The sequence below is a fragment of the Exophiala bonariae genome, assembly GCF_035927105.1.
Source record: "Exophiala bonariae strain CCFEE 5792 chromosome Unknown scaffold_40, whole genome shotgun sequence".
In the NCBI taxonomy this organism is placed as follows: domain Eukaryota; kingdom Fungi; phylum Ascomycota; class Eurotiomycetes; order Chaetothyriales; family Herpotrichiellaceae; genus Exophiala; species Exophiala bonariae.
The window spans coordinates 173585-186883 of record NW_027042515.1 but is presented as its reverse complement, the minus strand read 5'-3'; the positions used below and the strand labels follow the sequence as shown (position 1 = coordinate 186883).

Sequence of the window (13299 nt, the reverse complement as noted above, 5' to 3'; positions counted from 1 at the left end):
ATCTATTGAATGATAATACTTATTAGTATTTGCTAGTACGCCTGACCGGGTAAGCAGAGCAAAGGAGAAAACTTGGCAGATAACGTTGTACTACCCAATTGCATTAGCGGAATGTATCTGACCTCGGGGAAGAAACCCGAGCACTACATACATAGCTATGTAGGGACAAACAGTTATCGGCCATTAATTCTCATGGTGGTTCTTCGGTAGATCCGGGATGTCGCCCCTGGGGGATCCGAAAACCCGGGATCGTTCCCGGCTCGGCTGATGGTTGATGTCTGGATCTCAGATTTCAGCAACCCCTCCGCGAATTCGAAAGGCCACAAGGTTAGGGGCAATTTGGTACCAGGGTGTATCAAGCCTACTGCTTCGGCCATTTCTGCGGAATCGTAGAATATCGTCACTCTCTCTGACTGTTTGATTGATTGAGTCAGCCTGGCCGCTCCGTGCTTCACGACGACGGTTTTGATTTAGGTCTGGAAAATTCTAAATCAAACTACTCATTGACCGCTCGTAATTTCTTAGAAAACCCCACAAACTTCTCTCCTTCCAACCTTTTGCCTGCCATTCATTCGCTGGTTTTGGGTAGAAATCGATGACGTCGAGAAGGGTATTGTCGTGAGCAATCACTGGAAAGATATGCTCATACGCGTCAAACTCCGTCAGATTGTCGATAGTGCGCGTTGCCTCCTGAGGGTTGTAATGCCACGATCCAGGACTGGTTGTGGGATTGTTGAACGGTTCCGTGCGGCTCTTCTTGGGGTGAACGGCGACAAAGATTTCACCGGGGCAGCTGAACATCGGCCCCATGGTGGGATGAGGATTGATGTTGTCCGGCAAAGGTAAATACGGGGTTGGACGAAATTCTCCCCCGTGGTGGGCGATGTCACCGCCCATGAATATGAAGGTAGGGGGTTCAACGGTGGTACGAGCGAGGGCCGAGAGGTGGCCAATCGTGTGACCAGGGGTATCCAAAAGGTAGAAGCTCCCGTCCCCGTAGAGATCCAGGGCATTGAATTTGCCAATTTTAAGACCGTTGCCTTCCTTAACGAAGTCAATTTCACGAAGCTTTCGATCTGCCCACAGTCGTTCGTCAATGTGAGCATCAGCTACTGTCGGAAATGCCGGGAGCATGTTGGCCTTGAAGCCAGGCCCAACTATCACGTCCGTCGTTCCAGGAAATTTTGTAGTATTCCCCGTGTGGTCGAAATGCCAGTGAGACCAAATGATACCCCCAATATCAGCCAAGTCTACTCCGTTCTCGCGTAAAATAGTCGATGTATCTTTTTCGACCTTAATGTGGTGCCCGCCCTCCTTTATAGCATTGAGAAATGCAGGTGGGGAGTCCGTCTCCCAGTCATAACGCACACCAAGATCAAAGAGTAAAGTGTCATACTTGTTACCGGCTTTGGCATGTTCAATGAGAAATGCATAAGACCCTGCTTCCATTTCGTGGTGACCAGGAATCAGAGGTTCCACGAATGTCCACATAGGGAAGTTCCACATGTGACTTGTTGTATTGATGATGGACACTTTGACGGTATTTGGAGAGTCGGGAATATTCAATGGAGGGGGATTCTGGGGGGAGGCCATGGTTATGGAAAAGCGTGAGAAATTGAGGATGAGCAAGTGGCGTGGTTCTGAGTGTTTAGGTACTATACTATGTGGGATGTACTCGTAAATCATGTATTTATTTCTTTTGACCATCATCCCATTAGCTTCATCCGTATCAGATATGCTTTCGAACCCGAGATAAGAAACATCCGGACTTTCAACGGGGGAGATCGAGAATGCACCCCGCTCATACTCTAACCAATTACTGTCGCCACCACGAGAAATGGGCCGGGGTAACCGCGGGGAGGACGGTATCTAGAGTTAGGCGATCAGGACGAGGGAAATACTTGCAACGAGTAGCGACCTACCTAAAGCTCGACTGAACTCGCGAACTGTGTTCGATCTGGGCACTTACGCGGAATACCGCAAATGACGTCTCGATGATTACCGAGTTAGCACAAAGCTGGAAGTCTGGGCTCCACTGCATACAAACAGCTAGATAAAACTGCACCCCTATGATGGGTTCTTCCTGGTTACATTCATATGCAATCAACACGTAGAATCTGGAAAGTAAGCTGCGCTCGAATTTCCCCAAGTTTGGGGCACGGTGACCCGGAGAATGCCAACGCTTGCCTGGGCATGAGGGTGCAAGAACATATCATTTCAATTCGAATTTCACCATCTCAGATCTCAGACCAAAGCTTGTTTTCCCTCAGTTGGGACAAGGCTTTCTGCGCATCTGTGTCGATATCATGAAACCATATCCAATCAAACCATCCATTTTGTAGCTTCGCAAGGATCTTGGTCATGTCGGGGCCCGTTTCTTCATGCTGGAAGAGGAGCATGCGACCTACTTCAGCAGCTCGATTTAGTTGACGCTCTGCGCGCGGTCGTCGTACCGAATCGTAAGCAATAAGAGCGGCATCGATTTCGGGTCCCAAGCTTGCAGTACTCCTGTGAAACTTGGCGATTTCCGCAATGACAGCAGTCAACACCCAAGCATCTTCCAAGCCTTGAGCAGCTCCAGCAGCCTGGTATGGCAGGGAGGCATGGGCACTGTCGCCGATAAGAACCACGCGACCGCGAGAGTATGTTGCCGTATTCAAGTGGTGAAACAGACCCCATTTGATGGGTTTGCACTTGGCGAGGAGCTTCCGGAAGCGCTCATCTATGCCCTTTCGTTGGTAGTCGGCCATCATGGACTCAAATGAGACCTTTTCGGTCACAGCATTCTCCAGCTTCCACCCGTCATGGTCCACCACAGACATCATCGTATTGTACTCCTATTATCAAAGAGCGATTAGAAACACTGTTTGCGTAGGTGGAGTGTCGGAAAAGGATTAGCTTACCGTGCCACCAGTGATACGATAAGTAATGACACCCCGTTCATCACCACAGTACATTTTCGCAACGTCAGCGCCCTTGCCGAAAATCTCCTCAGCCTCCTCAATTGATATCACACCTCGATAGCAGTAGGAGTCCGTGTAAACTGGAGCGACTTGTTCGGCATACTTGGGTGATAGCACGTGGGCTCGGACGGTGGATTGAATGCCATCGGCGCCAGCTAGAATGCTTGCTTCAGCGATCTCACCATCGGCGAACGTGAGCACCACCTTGTCGGGGTGTTGCTCAATTCCCGTCAGGCGTTTATTGAATTTGACATTCTCAATGGGAAAGAAGCTGGTCATGACCTCGAGAAGTGTCCTTCTATGAGCCTAAGAGAGATTAGTACTATAGTATTCAACTACAAGAGGGTGAAAGAGCAGCTGACGGATTTCCGATGGAAGTCAGGGTGGCCCCATGCCGACTTGAGATCGCCGGACCATGGCTGATCCAAACCTGTTCACCAACTGTTATTACCCAGTCTAAAGAAGTGCCGCTCCTGAACGTACCAAGGCCCTCTTCTACCAACAAGCCTTCGAAAAAAACACCGTGGGCCTTAGGATCTTTGTTTCCACAAGAGACGTTCTCGTACAAGGGACGAAATCCGGGCTCAATAAGGTCCATTGCCCGTAGACCATTGGGCGCGAAGCCAATTCCAGCCCTTCGAGCCAATTAGACATTTGAAGAAGCATGTGTGCGTTGAGAAACTCACCCTACTGCCGAATACTGTTTTGCTTCTTCATACAGGGTAAAGGATATACCTCGCTTGTGAAGCCCCATTGCCAAAGCGAGACCACCCACTCCGGCACCTGATGTTTGATATCAATTTGCTGCAGCCCAGTACATATCATCGAGACGACTCACCAACAATGGCCACGTGTAAGTCGTTCGTCATGGGTGCAATCATGGTAGCTGTTTAAGGTGTAGTTGGCTCGAGGATTATTGACTTGCTCTGATGTGATCTCTGTGATTTGCCCACAGGCGATATTGCTATGAAGGTCTTCTTTGCAGAAGACAATCTTGTTCAAGATCACAAGCGTTCATAAGAGATACTGTATCGAGTGACCCTAGCTGAAGCAAGGCGGCGAATTCGAGAAGTGTATCCGGTAAATTCGGCAGGTATCCGCCAGATCAGACGACAAGGGTGGTGCCAGGTCGAAAGACTCTGGAGAGCGAAGATTTGAGGTGGCGTGAATAACCTTGTCTTCTGGGGAGACTTCAACCTTGTCTTGTGGCCCGACATCCAGACTCAAAAGCTGAGCTTGGCTGAGATCAGTGGTCCATACTCCGGAAGGAGTATGGACCACCGAGGCCAATGGCGAGCAACATCGTCCATCGGCCTTATCCACCCTGGAGATAACCTCGTATCACATCGGATAAGGACATTGGCGTCGGCTTGACCGTGGAAAGCTTCCGGGATAGATACCCCTCTTTCGACGACCCCCGAAGAAGCCGCTGCTCCCCTTCACTTCTGGATTCTCATCCTTCCCACTTCTCCACGGCCTTGGAAGCTGCACGCGCGAACGCACGCAATAAGCAATCCCGCTTTCGGAAGACTACCTAGGTATCTGATGTCTGCACAATCACAAGTCCCAACGCCGCAATTTGAGGCCCCTCCGAACAAACGGCGTCGCATCAGTCTAGCTTGTAATGCGTGCCGCGTGCGCAAGTCGAGGTGCGTCGTCCAGAAACTCGCGTCAGCGCAGGATACTGACATACCTCTTCTCTCAGATGTGACGGGCAACGACCCTCGTGCTCGTCTTGCATAGGACTAGGATTTGTATGCCAATATGAGCCTACTGACTCCACAGCAAATGTGCTTGTGCGCAAGGAGTACCTTGCTGACTTGGAAAATCGCGTGGCCGCCAACGAGCGTGGCGTGCAGCGGCTGGACAGGTTGTTCAAATGCCATCTTTCTAACTGTGTCGAGAGCACCATTGATGTAGCCACGCGACAGTCCCACCGTTCGGTGGGATCGGAAGCGGTGTTACCGCCAGAAGAAAGCCCCTACCGCGCCAACGTTCTCGAGGAACCGCTGGACGAAGACGCAACGGTGAACAATGGCATGGCCATGACTTTCACCGAAGAGCGTACGTCTGCTTACTTTGGAGAATCATCAAATCTTCATTTTACGCGTGTCCTGCTACGTGCAACCACTGCTTTCCATCAGTTTCCGTCGAGCTCGAGCACCCAGATGACAGTCGACAAAGATTCGATCTTGGTAGAAAGTAACATGGAGAGGTTGTCGCAATTTCAAACATCCCCTCCGGCAGCTGTTTCCAACCTTCCAGAATCAGAGCTAACGGCCTTGCCGTCGGAAGAGGAGATGGAGCGCCTAATCGATATCTATTTCGACACTGTCGGCATGGTATTCCCTATCATTCACCAGGAGACGATGAGAAACACATACGCTGAATTTAAAGCCAATGGCTTCACAAGGGTCCGTAGGACATGGCTAGGCACTCTAAACATGATGTTTGCATTTGCAAGCAAGTTCGTCCAAGCCGAGAGCAAACAGCCATCTGGCAAAGCGCGCGTCGACAACTCAGAAATGTTTTACGATAGGGCGAAGGGCCTTTGTGACGGAATCACTCGAACAGTGATAAGCATCGAAATAATCCATTACCTCGTCCTAGTGATTATCCATTGCCAAGGTACGCAGAGGTCTATTCAAGCCTGGAACATGCACGGTCTACTCGTGCGTTCGGCAATTGCGCTGGGTCTACATAGTGACTCTCACCGGAGAGGACTGACCCCGCTTATGCAAGAGGTCTATCGTCGCACCTGGATGGTTATCTACGGGATAGATAAAGTCCTGAGTGTGGTTTTTGGCAGACCATGTGCGATCATGGACGAGGCGGTGCTGCACCGGCAGCTATCATCATGGTCGTCCCATACACCACACGATAGTCCCAGCAATGTTGATGATTTGCCCGGCCAATTCATCAATGTGTCATATGTGCTGTATCAGCTGACGGGAATGTCATTGATAAAGCAGTACGGCGCCATCAGGGAGGCTAACAACGTCGAATCAGACGAACTTGCCTCACTACAATCAACTGACGAACTCCGAAAGCTTCTCAAGTCATGGGCAGCCAGCCTGCCTTCACAACTGGGCCTTTGCACACCTCAGTCCGCTATGCTCCTGGAGAATACCCAAGCTAACAGATTACGCGTCATCCTGACTCTCAGGTACCACAACCTGAATACCCTAATCCACAGGCCCTTGCTCAGTTCGACACTATCACGTGCGTCACACGGGGACAATCTACACCACGGAACTTCGCCATACGTCTTTCAGCTAGCAGCGGCAGGGGCGTATGAATGTGTGCATTCGGCAGAAAGCACCATCGACATTATTCATTCCATCGTGAGCACCGACCCTACAAGCAAGAACAATCTGGGCGTGTGGTACTTTACCTTATATTACGGTTGGTCATCTTCTGAACACTCGTGAGAAATGAACCCCACTGACGCAGACTCTCTATTGATTAGCCTTTACCGCGTCATTGGTAATCTGCGGCCGATGGCTACTAGCCAAACATGGACAGAACAACCCTGACGAAGCTGCCATCGCACACTGCCAAAAAAATCTCAGCAAAGCCCAGACTATTTTTCGGGCGCTCAATTATGATGACGCTCTAGTCGAGAGCTGTTCAAAGTACATTAGCAATCTATCTGAGCTGTTCACTTCTCGAGGTAGGTGTCCGCGTACTATTATCTATAACACTGTTATCCAAGCATGCTAATAGTTCCTCTGCAGGTCCGATCTTATCTCATGAGACCAGTGGCGATCTGCGTTCGATGGCAGGCGAATCGCAATCTGAAGACTCATCCGGTCAGGCAAATAATGCATCCTTCTTCAATGCAGACGGGCTGGATGCATTCGAGTTTTTGACCTCAGAGCTGTTGGAACCTTCGGCATTTGAAGGCTTTGGCTGGGCCATGGATGGAACCTTACGTGGAATTGTTTAGTGATTACATTAGCAACTGAATCTAGATATAGCCATCCATCAAGATTGCGTGCCTAATCGATCTACCCCGAAGCCCCACATATGTTCATCACGATGATTTGAGAGGGGCAAGGGCCCTGCGGATCTTCAAAGCACTAAGCTCAACTATAGCTCGAGCAGTTGCATTGTTTCTTAGGGTGATTACCACGAAATGTGCGTGCATTTGTCCTTCGGCTTTGATGATAGCACAGTCCACACCTGCTTTTTGAAGTCGGTGGCCAAAAGCTCTGCCCTCGTCCAGAAGAGGATCGACATCTGAGAGAACGATGATTGTTGGCGGAAATTTGGCCAGCACGTCATCCGACGCAAATGATAGGGGAGAGGTTCGCGCATTTTCGCGGTCTTTTTTGTTGGGCAAGCATGCATTGATCATCCAATCCATATCGCCGGCAGTTAGCAACGGGGCGTCTTTGTAAATCTCATATGAAGGCATCTTCATATGGGTATCTGTGACAGGATTGAATATCACCAATTGTACGATGTTGGTCGATAGGTTTCGTTCCAGGGACATTTGCATTAGCCCAATGACGAAGTGCCCTGTCCCATGAATGTCAGTGCCAAAAGATAGGGCCTTAATGGGCATAAGTGGACAGTCGCACCCCCAACGCTGTCTCCAGCGAGTACAACCCGATCGGTTAGGAGGTTATACTTGTTTCCTTCGCAAACAAAGTGATCCAGAACGGCATATGTTTGTTCGAATTGGAATGGATATTGCTTCCCAGGGGCGAGTGAATAGTCGGGAAACACTACGGCCGCCCCTGTTTGACGGACCAAGTCCTCCATCAGCGGCGCAAATGACTTAGGACTACAAAACGGTCAGTTAATATTATTGAGATCAACCAATGCACAATTCGTGTGTGACTTGGACGCCGATCCACAGAATTGTTCTTACCTTCCCAATATCCAACCACCGCCATGGGTATAATACACGATAGGACACGGCCCTGATGCAGACTTAGGTCTGAATATTACTACCTTGGTTGATACGTCTTCGAAAGGCACTTGAATTATTTTTGTGTCGATATCAGATGCTGGTTCTTGCGACTGCAGCTCTTCCATAGCCTCATGTGCCTTGACATACCCGAGGACATGAGGCAAAGGTTCCTTGGAGGAAGCTTCGGCAAAAGCTGCGTTCTGAGGGTCGAGATAATGTTTTGCTGACATAATGTGAAATGCTCTGTTGCTGGTCGATGTACAGGAACTGTCTAGCCGTCTAATAACCCAGTAACTTTATAGGATTAATTATAACAAAGAGGATTAGGGCCCTTGATGGTCGTGGAGTTCGGATGAGATAAGACCGTAAATGCGGAATGACCCCGGGTGTCGTTGCCGGTGGCCTGGACATTCTGGCCTGTTCCGGTGTGAAAGCCTTGTTCTACCACGACGATGCCCCACCGACATGATCTTTGGCGTTATTCAATTTAGATATAGTCGTTGATGATCGAAGGTATGATAGGTTGGCTCATTACCGGCGCACCTTGAACTCCTACTAGGTAAAGTTGTGTTGCGCATCGCTAGCGGAGTGCGATCAGGGCAACAGAGTTCCAGTGGCCACTAGGTACAATGTGTTAATAATGCCCTTCCCGGATGCTTTGCCCTTGAGGGAAAAATGTAGAGGGAGATAAATCTTACACTTCGAAATCGTAGGTTTTTGTTCTATTTGCTTCACAGGCTCTAATCTAAACTAAAATTCAAAAACACACTAAGGCGAATGTTTCCCACCTGCCTTCTTATCGTAGCTATTTGAGCTTAATTCCCAATGGCCTTCGCTGCCTCCTCGCTGTACCGATTACCTTGTGGCCTCAGCGTTTCAACGAGGGTGCGCATTTCTTTGAGATCTTCGTCTGTCAGCTCAATGTCTCGCGAGCTCCAATTTTCTTCTAGGCGATCTGGTCTAGTCGTGCCAGGGAGTGCGATCATTCCCTGAGCTGCGACCCAAGCCAATGCAGCTTGAGCCATAGTACAGTTCTTACGTTTTGCAATTTTCTTAAAGCCCTCGCTAATTCTCTTGTTGGCATAGAAGTTTTCGCCCTGGAACTTTGGGACTGTAGAGTAGTTAGTGATGGACTCTATCCGGGCGTACACAGAGGAACGTACTAGTACGACGATAGTCATCATCGGCAAAAGACTCTGGGGTCTCATAGGGAAAATGGTCCACAAGCCAGCCGTGTCCCAAAGGCCCGTACGCAACAAATGTGATGTCTAGCTCGCGAGCAGTGTCGACCAGACCATCAGACTCATGGAGAGTTTCGAACGGAGAATACTCTGCTTGAACAGCGTGGATTCTAGCAACTGTGATGTCTGATTAGTGGACTAAAATTATCACTTAGAAGTGGAACTACTTGAGTTTGCTTTTCGAAGTGTCTTCGCCGAGCATTCCGAAAGGCCAATGTATTTGGTCTTGCCTTCCTTTCGGAGTGATTCCAACGCGGGAATGGATTCCTCAAGAGGAGTATCTTTCTTCTAGTGAGACGAATGCGTGGAAAATGTAAGAACAGGCAGATCAATCAACATACCTGGATCAATTCGGTGGAGATAGTAGAGATCAGGAGTGAACCCTAGTCTCTCTATCGTTCCGTCCATATAGGTCTTGATATGCTTGGCAGAATTGGTGACTGCACCGTCCTCGAAAACGGCAACGCCGCATTTGGAGGCGACTGCTGATGAGTAAGTTGGGGCGTACGGATGAGAGCAGATGCAGAAACACACTGAAGATCTTGTCACGGACGTTGTGTTTCCTGATGAAGTCTCCCAAGATTTTTTCGTTGACACCAGCTCGGTATGACACCTGACGCACACTTAGCGATTGGTACAGCGCCCGACTTCGGTACTTGCAGCAGTGTCCCAAAATGTACAGCCCATCTCTAAGGCTTTGAGGAGAATTGGCTCGGCTTCGTCATAGCTGAGATTCGTGCCAAAGGCAAAGCTGATGCCCATGGCACCAAACCCTGGTACTGGGACCTCCTGGTCAGCGAAACGTAATGTTTTTACCATGGTTGTTACTGGAAAGTTGGATTTGTCTCGGGCGATGCAATTGATGACAGAGTCAATGGGACGTGTGATACGTAGAAACCCAAGGCTACATTCATTCTTCGTTCGTTGCTGTTCTAGCAGTCCATAACTGTGACTCTTAGGCAGATACGAACTTTGGATCGAGTCACTCATGATAGCGATATTGAGTCCGGGGAGATGTTCGAAGGCATCCGGTGTAACCGCGTAGCCCGAGAGCGGAATACATTATGGATAGGTCGGCAAGCAACGAGTGAGCGGAGATAGCGCGAAACGCTTCCCCAGTTTTAGAGATAAGAGGAGAACACGAAGCTAATATTTGGCAAACTTTCCCCGTCCAAGAGATAAGAGGGGGGCCCAGGGCAAGGGTTTGATCCACCCCCAATTCAGACTTCCCTCCCGTTTATCTTTCCGTAAAACGTGTAATGTCACCAGTTTACCAACAATGGAATCTCGGGCGGGAACCACCTGAACACCTGGTTATTTGCAATGGTTCACTTCCTATACTATTTCAGCACCTCGACTCCAACGCAGACTAGCAGCTTTCCAAGCTCTAGCTAGATTTGATGGCTGTCTGGCCGCTGAGGATTCTCCATGAGCCGACACTGTCGGTCAATATCTAATGGAGTCCTTTCTTCCTGGCCATTCGGGAGAAGCGAATGCATGCATGCACATGTACAAGGTAGGCAAGGACACTGACCGCAATCATGACCCGTAAAAACGTGTAATGCTATTAATCTTTTCTCATAACTGGGGTGGTTTATCCTTCACTACTTTTGAGCTTATCTCTGGAGTTAGCGATGGCCTTTGTCTCGCTCCCTTCCTGATACGTATTCTTGATTGCCAATCGGAAACTTGACAGGTTGCCTCGACACGATCCCGGGGTCGGGGAGGATCCCGTTATTAGATACAATCATCATTAGTTTCTGGGACGTTGGGGTCTGGACCCGCGTGTCATGAGGGCGACGGACGCCTATAATGTGCATTAACCGCTCCAGTTGTATATGAATGGGGTTCCCCAGCCCACTCAAACCCCGGTCTGTTCAAGTCACTGACAGTGTCTCCTGTTACTTGGACCAACACTGCTAGATTTCATTGTCAACTCATTTATCCCAAGTTCACTTCAAAGCATCCTTTCTGTCACGACTCATCATGTCGATTCGTGCCAGCCCCCCGCCCGCAGCTTCGACTGAGACGTCGGAGATCGACTCGACCAGCCAGCAGAAGACCGCCTATGTCAGTAATGAAGACATCACCAGGTTTGAGACAAAAGCGGAAGGAGATCTGATGGACATGGAAACACACGAGGTTTTCAAGAAGCGCACCGATGGTGTCGAGTTCCGAACCGTCGGCTGGATTAAGGCCACTCTTATCTTCAGCAAGATCGAGTTTGCCATGAGTATTCTGGCCATTCCTTCCGCTCTGGGAGCGTTGGGCGCTGTTGGGGGTTGCCTGTCAATCATCGGATGGACTACCCTAAACACTTGTATGTCAATCGCTCGCTCTAATCTGGAAATGTTCATGTTTACTGAACCCCCATCATAGATACCGGCGTTCTGCTTGGTGGCATCCGCAACAGACATCCTGAATGTCACAGTGAGTCGGCTTTTATCCTCCTCTGAGTATATCCCCACTAACAACTTGTACAGCACTCGCAGACATGATGGCCTTAGTCTGGGGCAAAGTCGGCCGCGAATTCGTTATCGTTCAGCTTATCATTATCCAAATCTTAGTCTGCGCTGCAGGCGTCGTTTCAACCGGAACGGCTTTCAACGCGTTGTCAAACCACGGCGCCTGTACTGTGGTATTCAACTTTGTTTCCGCGGCATTGATTACCCTCTGTTCATCTATCCGGACTTTCTCCCGCCTTGGCCTGCTCACCTGGTTTGGTTTTGCAACCTTCTTCCTGTCTGTCTTCATCTTCACGGTTGCCGTCAGCCAGCAAGACCGGCCAGCGGCAGCGCCGAAGGAAGGTCCCTTCGAACTCGGCTTCGCGGCTATCGCAAACCCAGGTTTCATTATAGGCATGCTCTCGACCCTCAACATCTTCGTGAGCACCAGTGGCCCTTTTATGTATCTTCCTGTCATTGCAGAAATGAAGAACCCTAAGGAATTTAAAAAAGCAACTATCTGGGCCGGTATCATCGTTGGCATTATTTATTTTTCGTTTTCCACTACGATCTATGCGTACTGCGGTGTCTGGCTTGCAAGTCCCGCTTTCGGCAGCGCGGGAACGCTCTTCAAGAAGATCTCTTACGGCGTTGCCTTGCCAGGTCTTATCATTGGCGTCGGTCTCTACCAACACGTTTCAGCGAAATACCTCTTTGTCCGGTTATTGCGAGATTCCAAGCACCTACAGGCCAATACACTAGTTCACTGGACCACTTGGCTTGGAGTTAACCTCCTTCTCGGGGCTCTAGGGTTCATCGTCGCAGAAGCAGTTCCAGTTCTAAACTTTTTGCTTGGCCTCGCTGCGTCCCTCGGCTCTGCGCCGTTCAGTCTGATCTACCCAATCATTCTATGGAATATGGACTACAAGTCATATCGAACTGGCAGGATGACTCAAAAGTCAAAGTATGCATTAAACATGCTCATTGCTTTCCTCGGAATGTTTGTTATGATTGCTGGCACGTAAGTTGGAAAGTCATCATCCTCTGAGAGTCCCCCAATACTAACCGTCGGAATCTAGGTATGCTGATGCGGTGGCCATCCGGGATGCGTTCAGATCTGGATTCATTTCGAAGGTTTTTGACTGTGCCGACAACTCAGGCTCTGTCATCGTCGACCATTAAACAGTCTATTAGTAATCTCTTGGTGGACTACCTGTATAACACGTCCAGGCTTTGATTGCCTTGCTCATCACAGGTGGCTCAGGAGTAGGCAGGTACTATGAAGATACAGGTAGAACTAGATCGAGCATAAGAACTGATTCAAATCTCGTAAGCAGGAGCTTACCGTAAATTCTATGCCTGGTGTTCTGTTAGAATGATGATTTTGCACCATGCGAACTCTGCACTCGCTACTCCTGATCTCCATGAACCATAAGTCTGTTTCTTTGCATCACGGAGTTAGATACTATTCAAGCCACAGCCTGTTACTACAATCGCATTTTTGGTTATGTGCCTTACACTTTTCGCGAATATTTGGAAAACTATATGACCTACACGGGTTCAACATGCTTAGCGGTCTCCGGAGGTGCATGGTGGCCACATCGACTCGTTCCCCTGGCGAGAGCTGCAATCGTCTTCTCGATAAGGCGCCGGAGGTAAAGAACCATGAGAATCGCCCTGACTAACTATTGCCAAAGGTCTCGTTCGCATTGGCTGTCAGCACGTGTGTC

At 49.4% G+C, this 13299-nt stretch overlaps 6 protein-coding genes across 6 annotated transcripts; 2 read left to right on the top strand and 4 right to left on the bottom strand.

Moving 5' to 3' along the window:
• Nucleotides 1-486: 486 nt before the first annotated feature.
• Nucleotides 487-1593, bottom strand: LTR84_010217 (uncharacterized protein; the record flags this gene model as incomplete). The annotated part of the gene is made up of 1 exon (XM_064853754.1): nt 487-1593. The coding sequence occupies one exon, from the start codon at nt 1591-1593 to the stop codon at nt 487-489; it is 1107 nt and encodes a 368-aa protein (XP_064700708.1).
• A 644-nt stretch (nt 1594-2237) lies between these two features.
• Nucleotides 2238-3844, bottom strand: LTR84_010216 (uncharacterized protein; the record flags this gene model as incomplete). The annotated part of the gene is made up of 6 exons (XM_064853753.1): nt 2238-2837; nt 2904-3269; nt 3326-3393; nt 3447-3598; nt 3650-3746; nt 3802-3844. The coding sequence occupies 6 exons, from the start codon at nt 3842-3844 to the stop codon at nt 2238-2240; spliced, it is 1326 nt and encodes a 441-aa protein (XP_064700707.1).
• Nucleotides 3845-4587: 743 nt separating this feature from the next.
• LTR84_010215 (uncharacterized protein) lies at nt 4588-6912 on the top strand (the record flags this gene model as incomplete). The annotated part of the gene is made up of 5 exons (XM_064853752.1): nt 4588-4612; nt 4669-4695; nt 4749-6368; nt 6433-6636; nt 6701-6912. The coding sequence occupies 5 exons, from the start codon at nt 4588-4590 to the stop codon at nt 6910-6912; spliced, it is 2088 nt and encodes a 695-aa protein (XP_064700706.1).
• Nucleotides 6913-6999: 87 nt separating this feature from the next.
• Nucleotides 7000-8114, bottom strand: LTR84_010214 (uncharacterized protein; the record flags this gene model as incomplete). Its single annotated transcript, XM_064853751.1, has 3 exons — nt 7000-7487; nt 7550-7755; nt 7843-8114. 3 exons carry the CDS (start codon nt 8112-8114, stop codon nt 7000-7002), a joined length of 966 nt encoding a protein of 321 aa, XP_064700705.1.
• A 585-nt stretch (nt 8115-8699) lies between these two features.
• Nucleotides 8700-9944, bottom strand: LTR84_010213 (uncharacterized protein; the record flags this gene model as incomplete). The annotated part of the gene is made up of 5 exons (XM_064853750.1): nt 8700-8995; nt 9048-9242; nt 9293-9406; nt 9467-9607; nt 9764-9944. The coding sequence occupies 5 exons, from the start codon at nt 9942-9944 to the stop codon at nt 8700-8702; spliced, it is 927 nt and encodes a 308-aa protein (XP_064700704.1).
• Nucleotides 9945-11111: 1167 nt separating this feature from the next.
• LTR84_010212 (uncharacterized protein) lies at nt 11112-12751 on the top strand (the record flags this gene model as incomplete). Its single annotated transcript, XM_064853749.1, has 4 exons — nt 11112-11445; nt 11505-11555; nt 11609-12590; nt 12649-12751. The coding sequence occupies 4 exons, from the start codon at nt 11112-11114 to the stop codon at nt 12749-12751; spliced, it is 1470 nt and encodes a 489-aa protein (XP_064700703.1).
• Between the last annotated feature and the right edge of the window lie 548 nt (nt 12752-13299).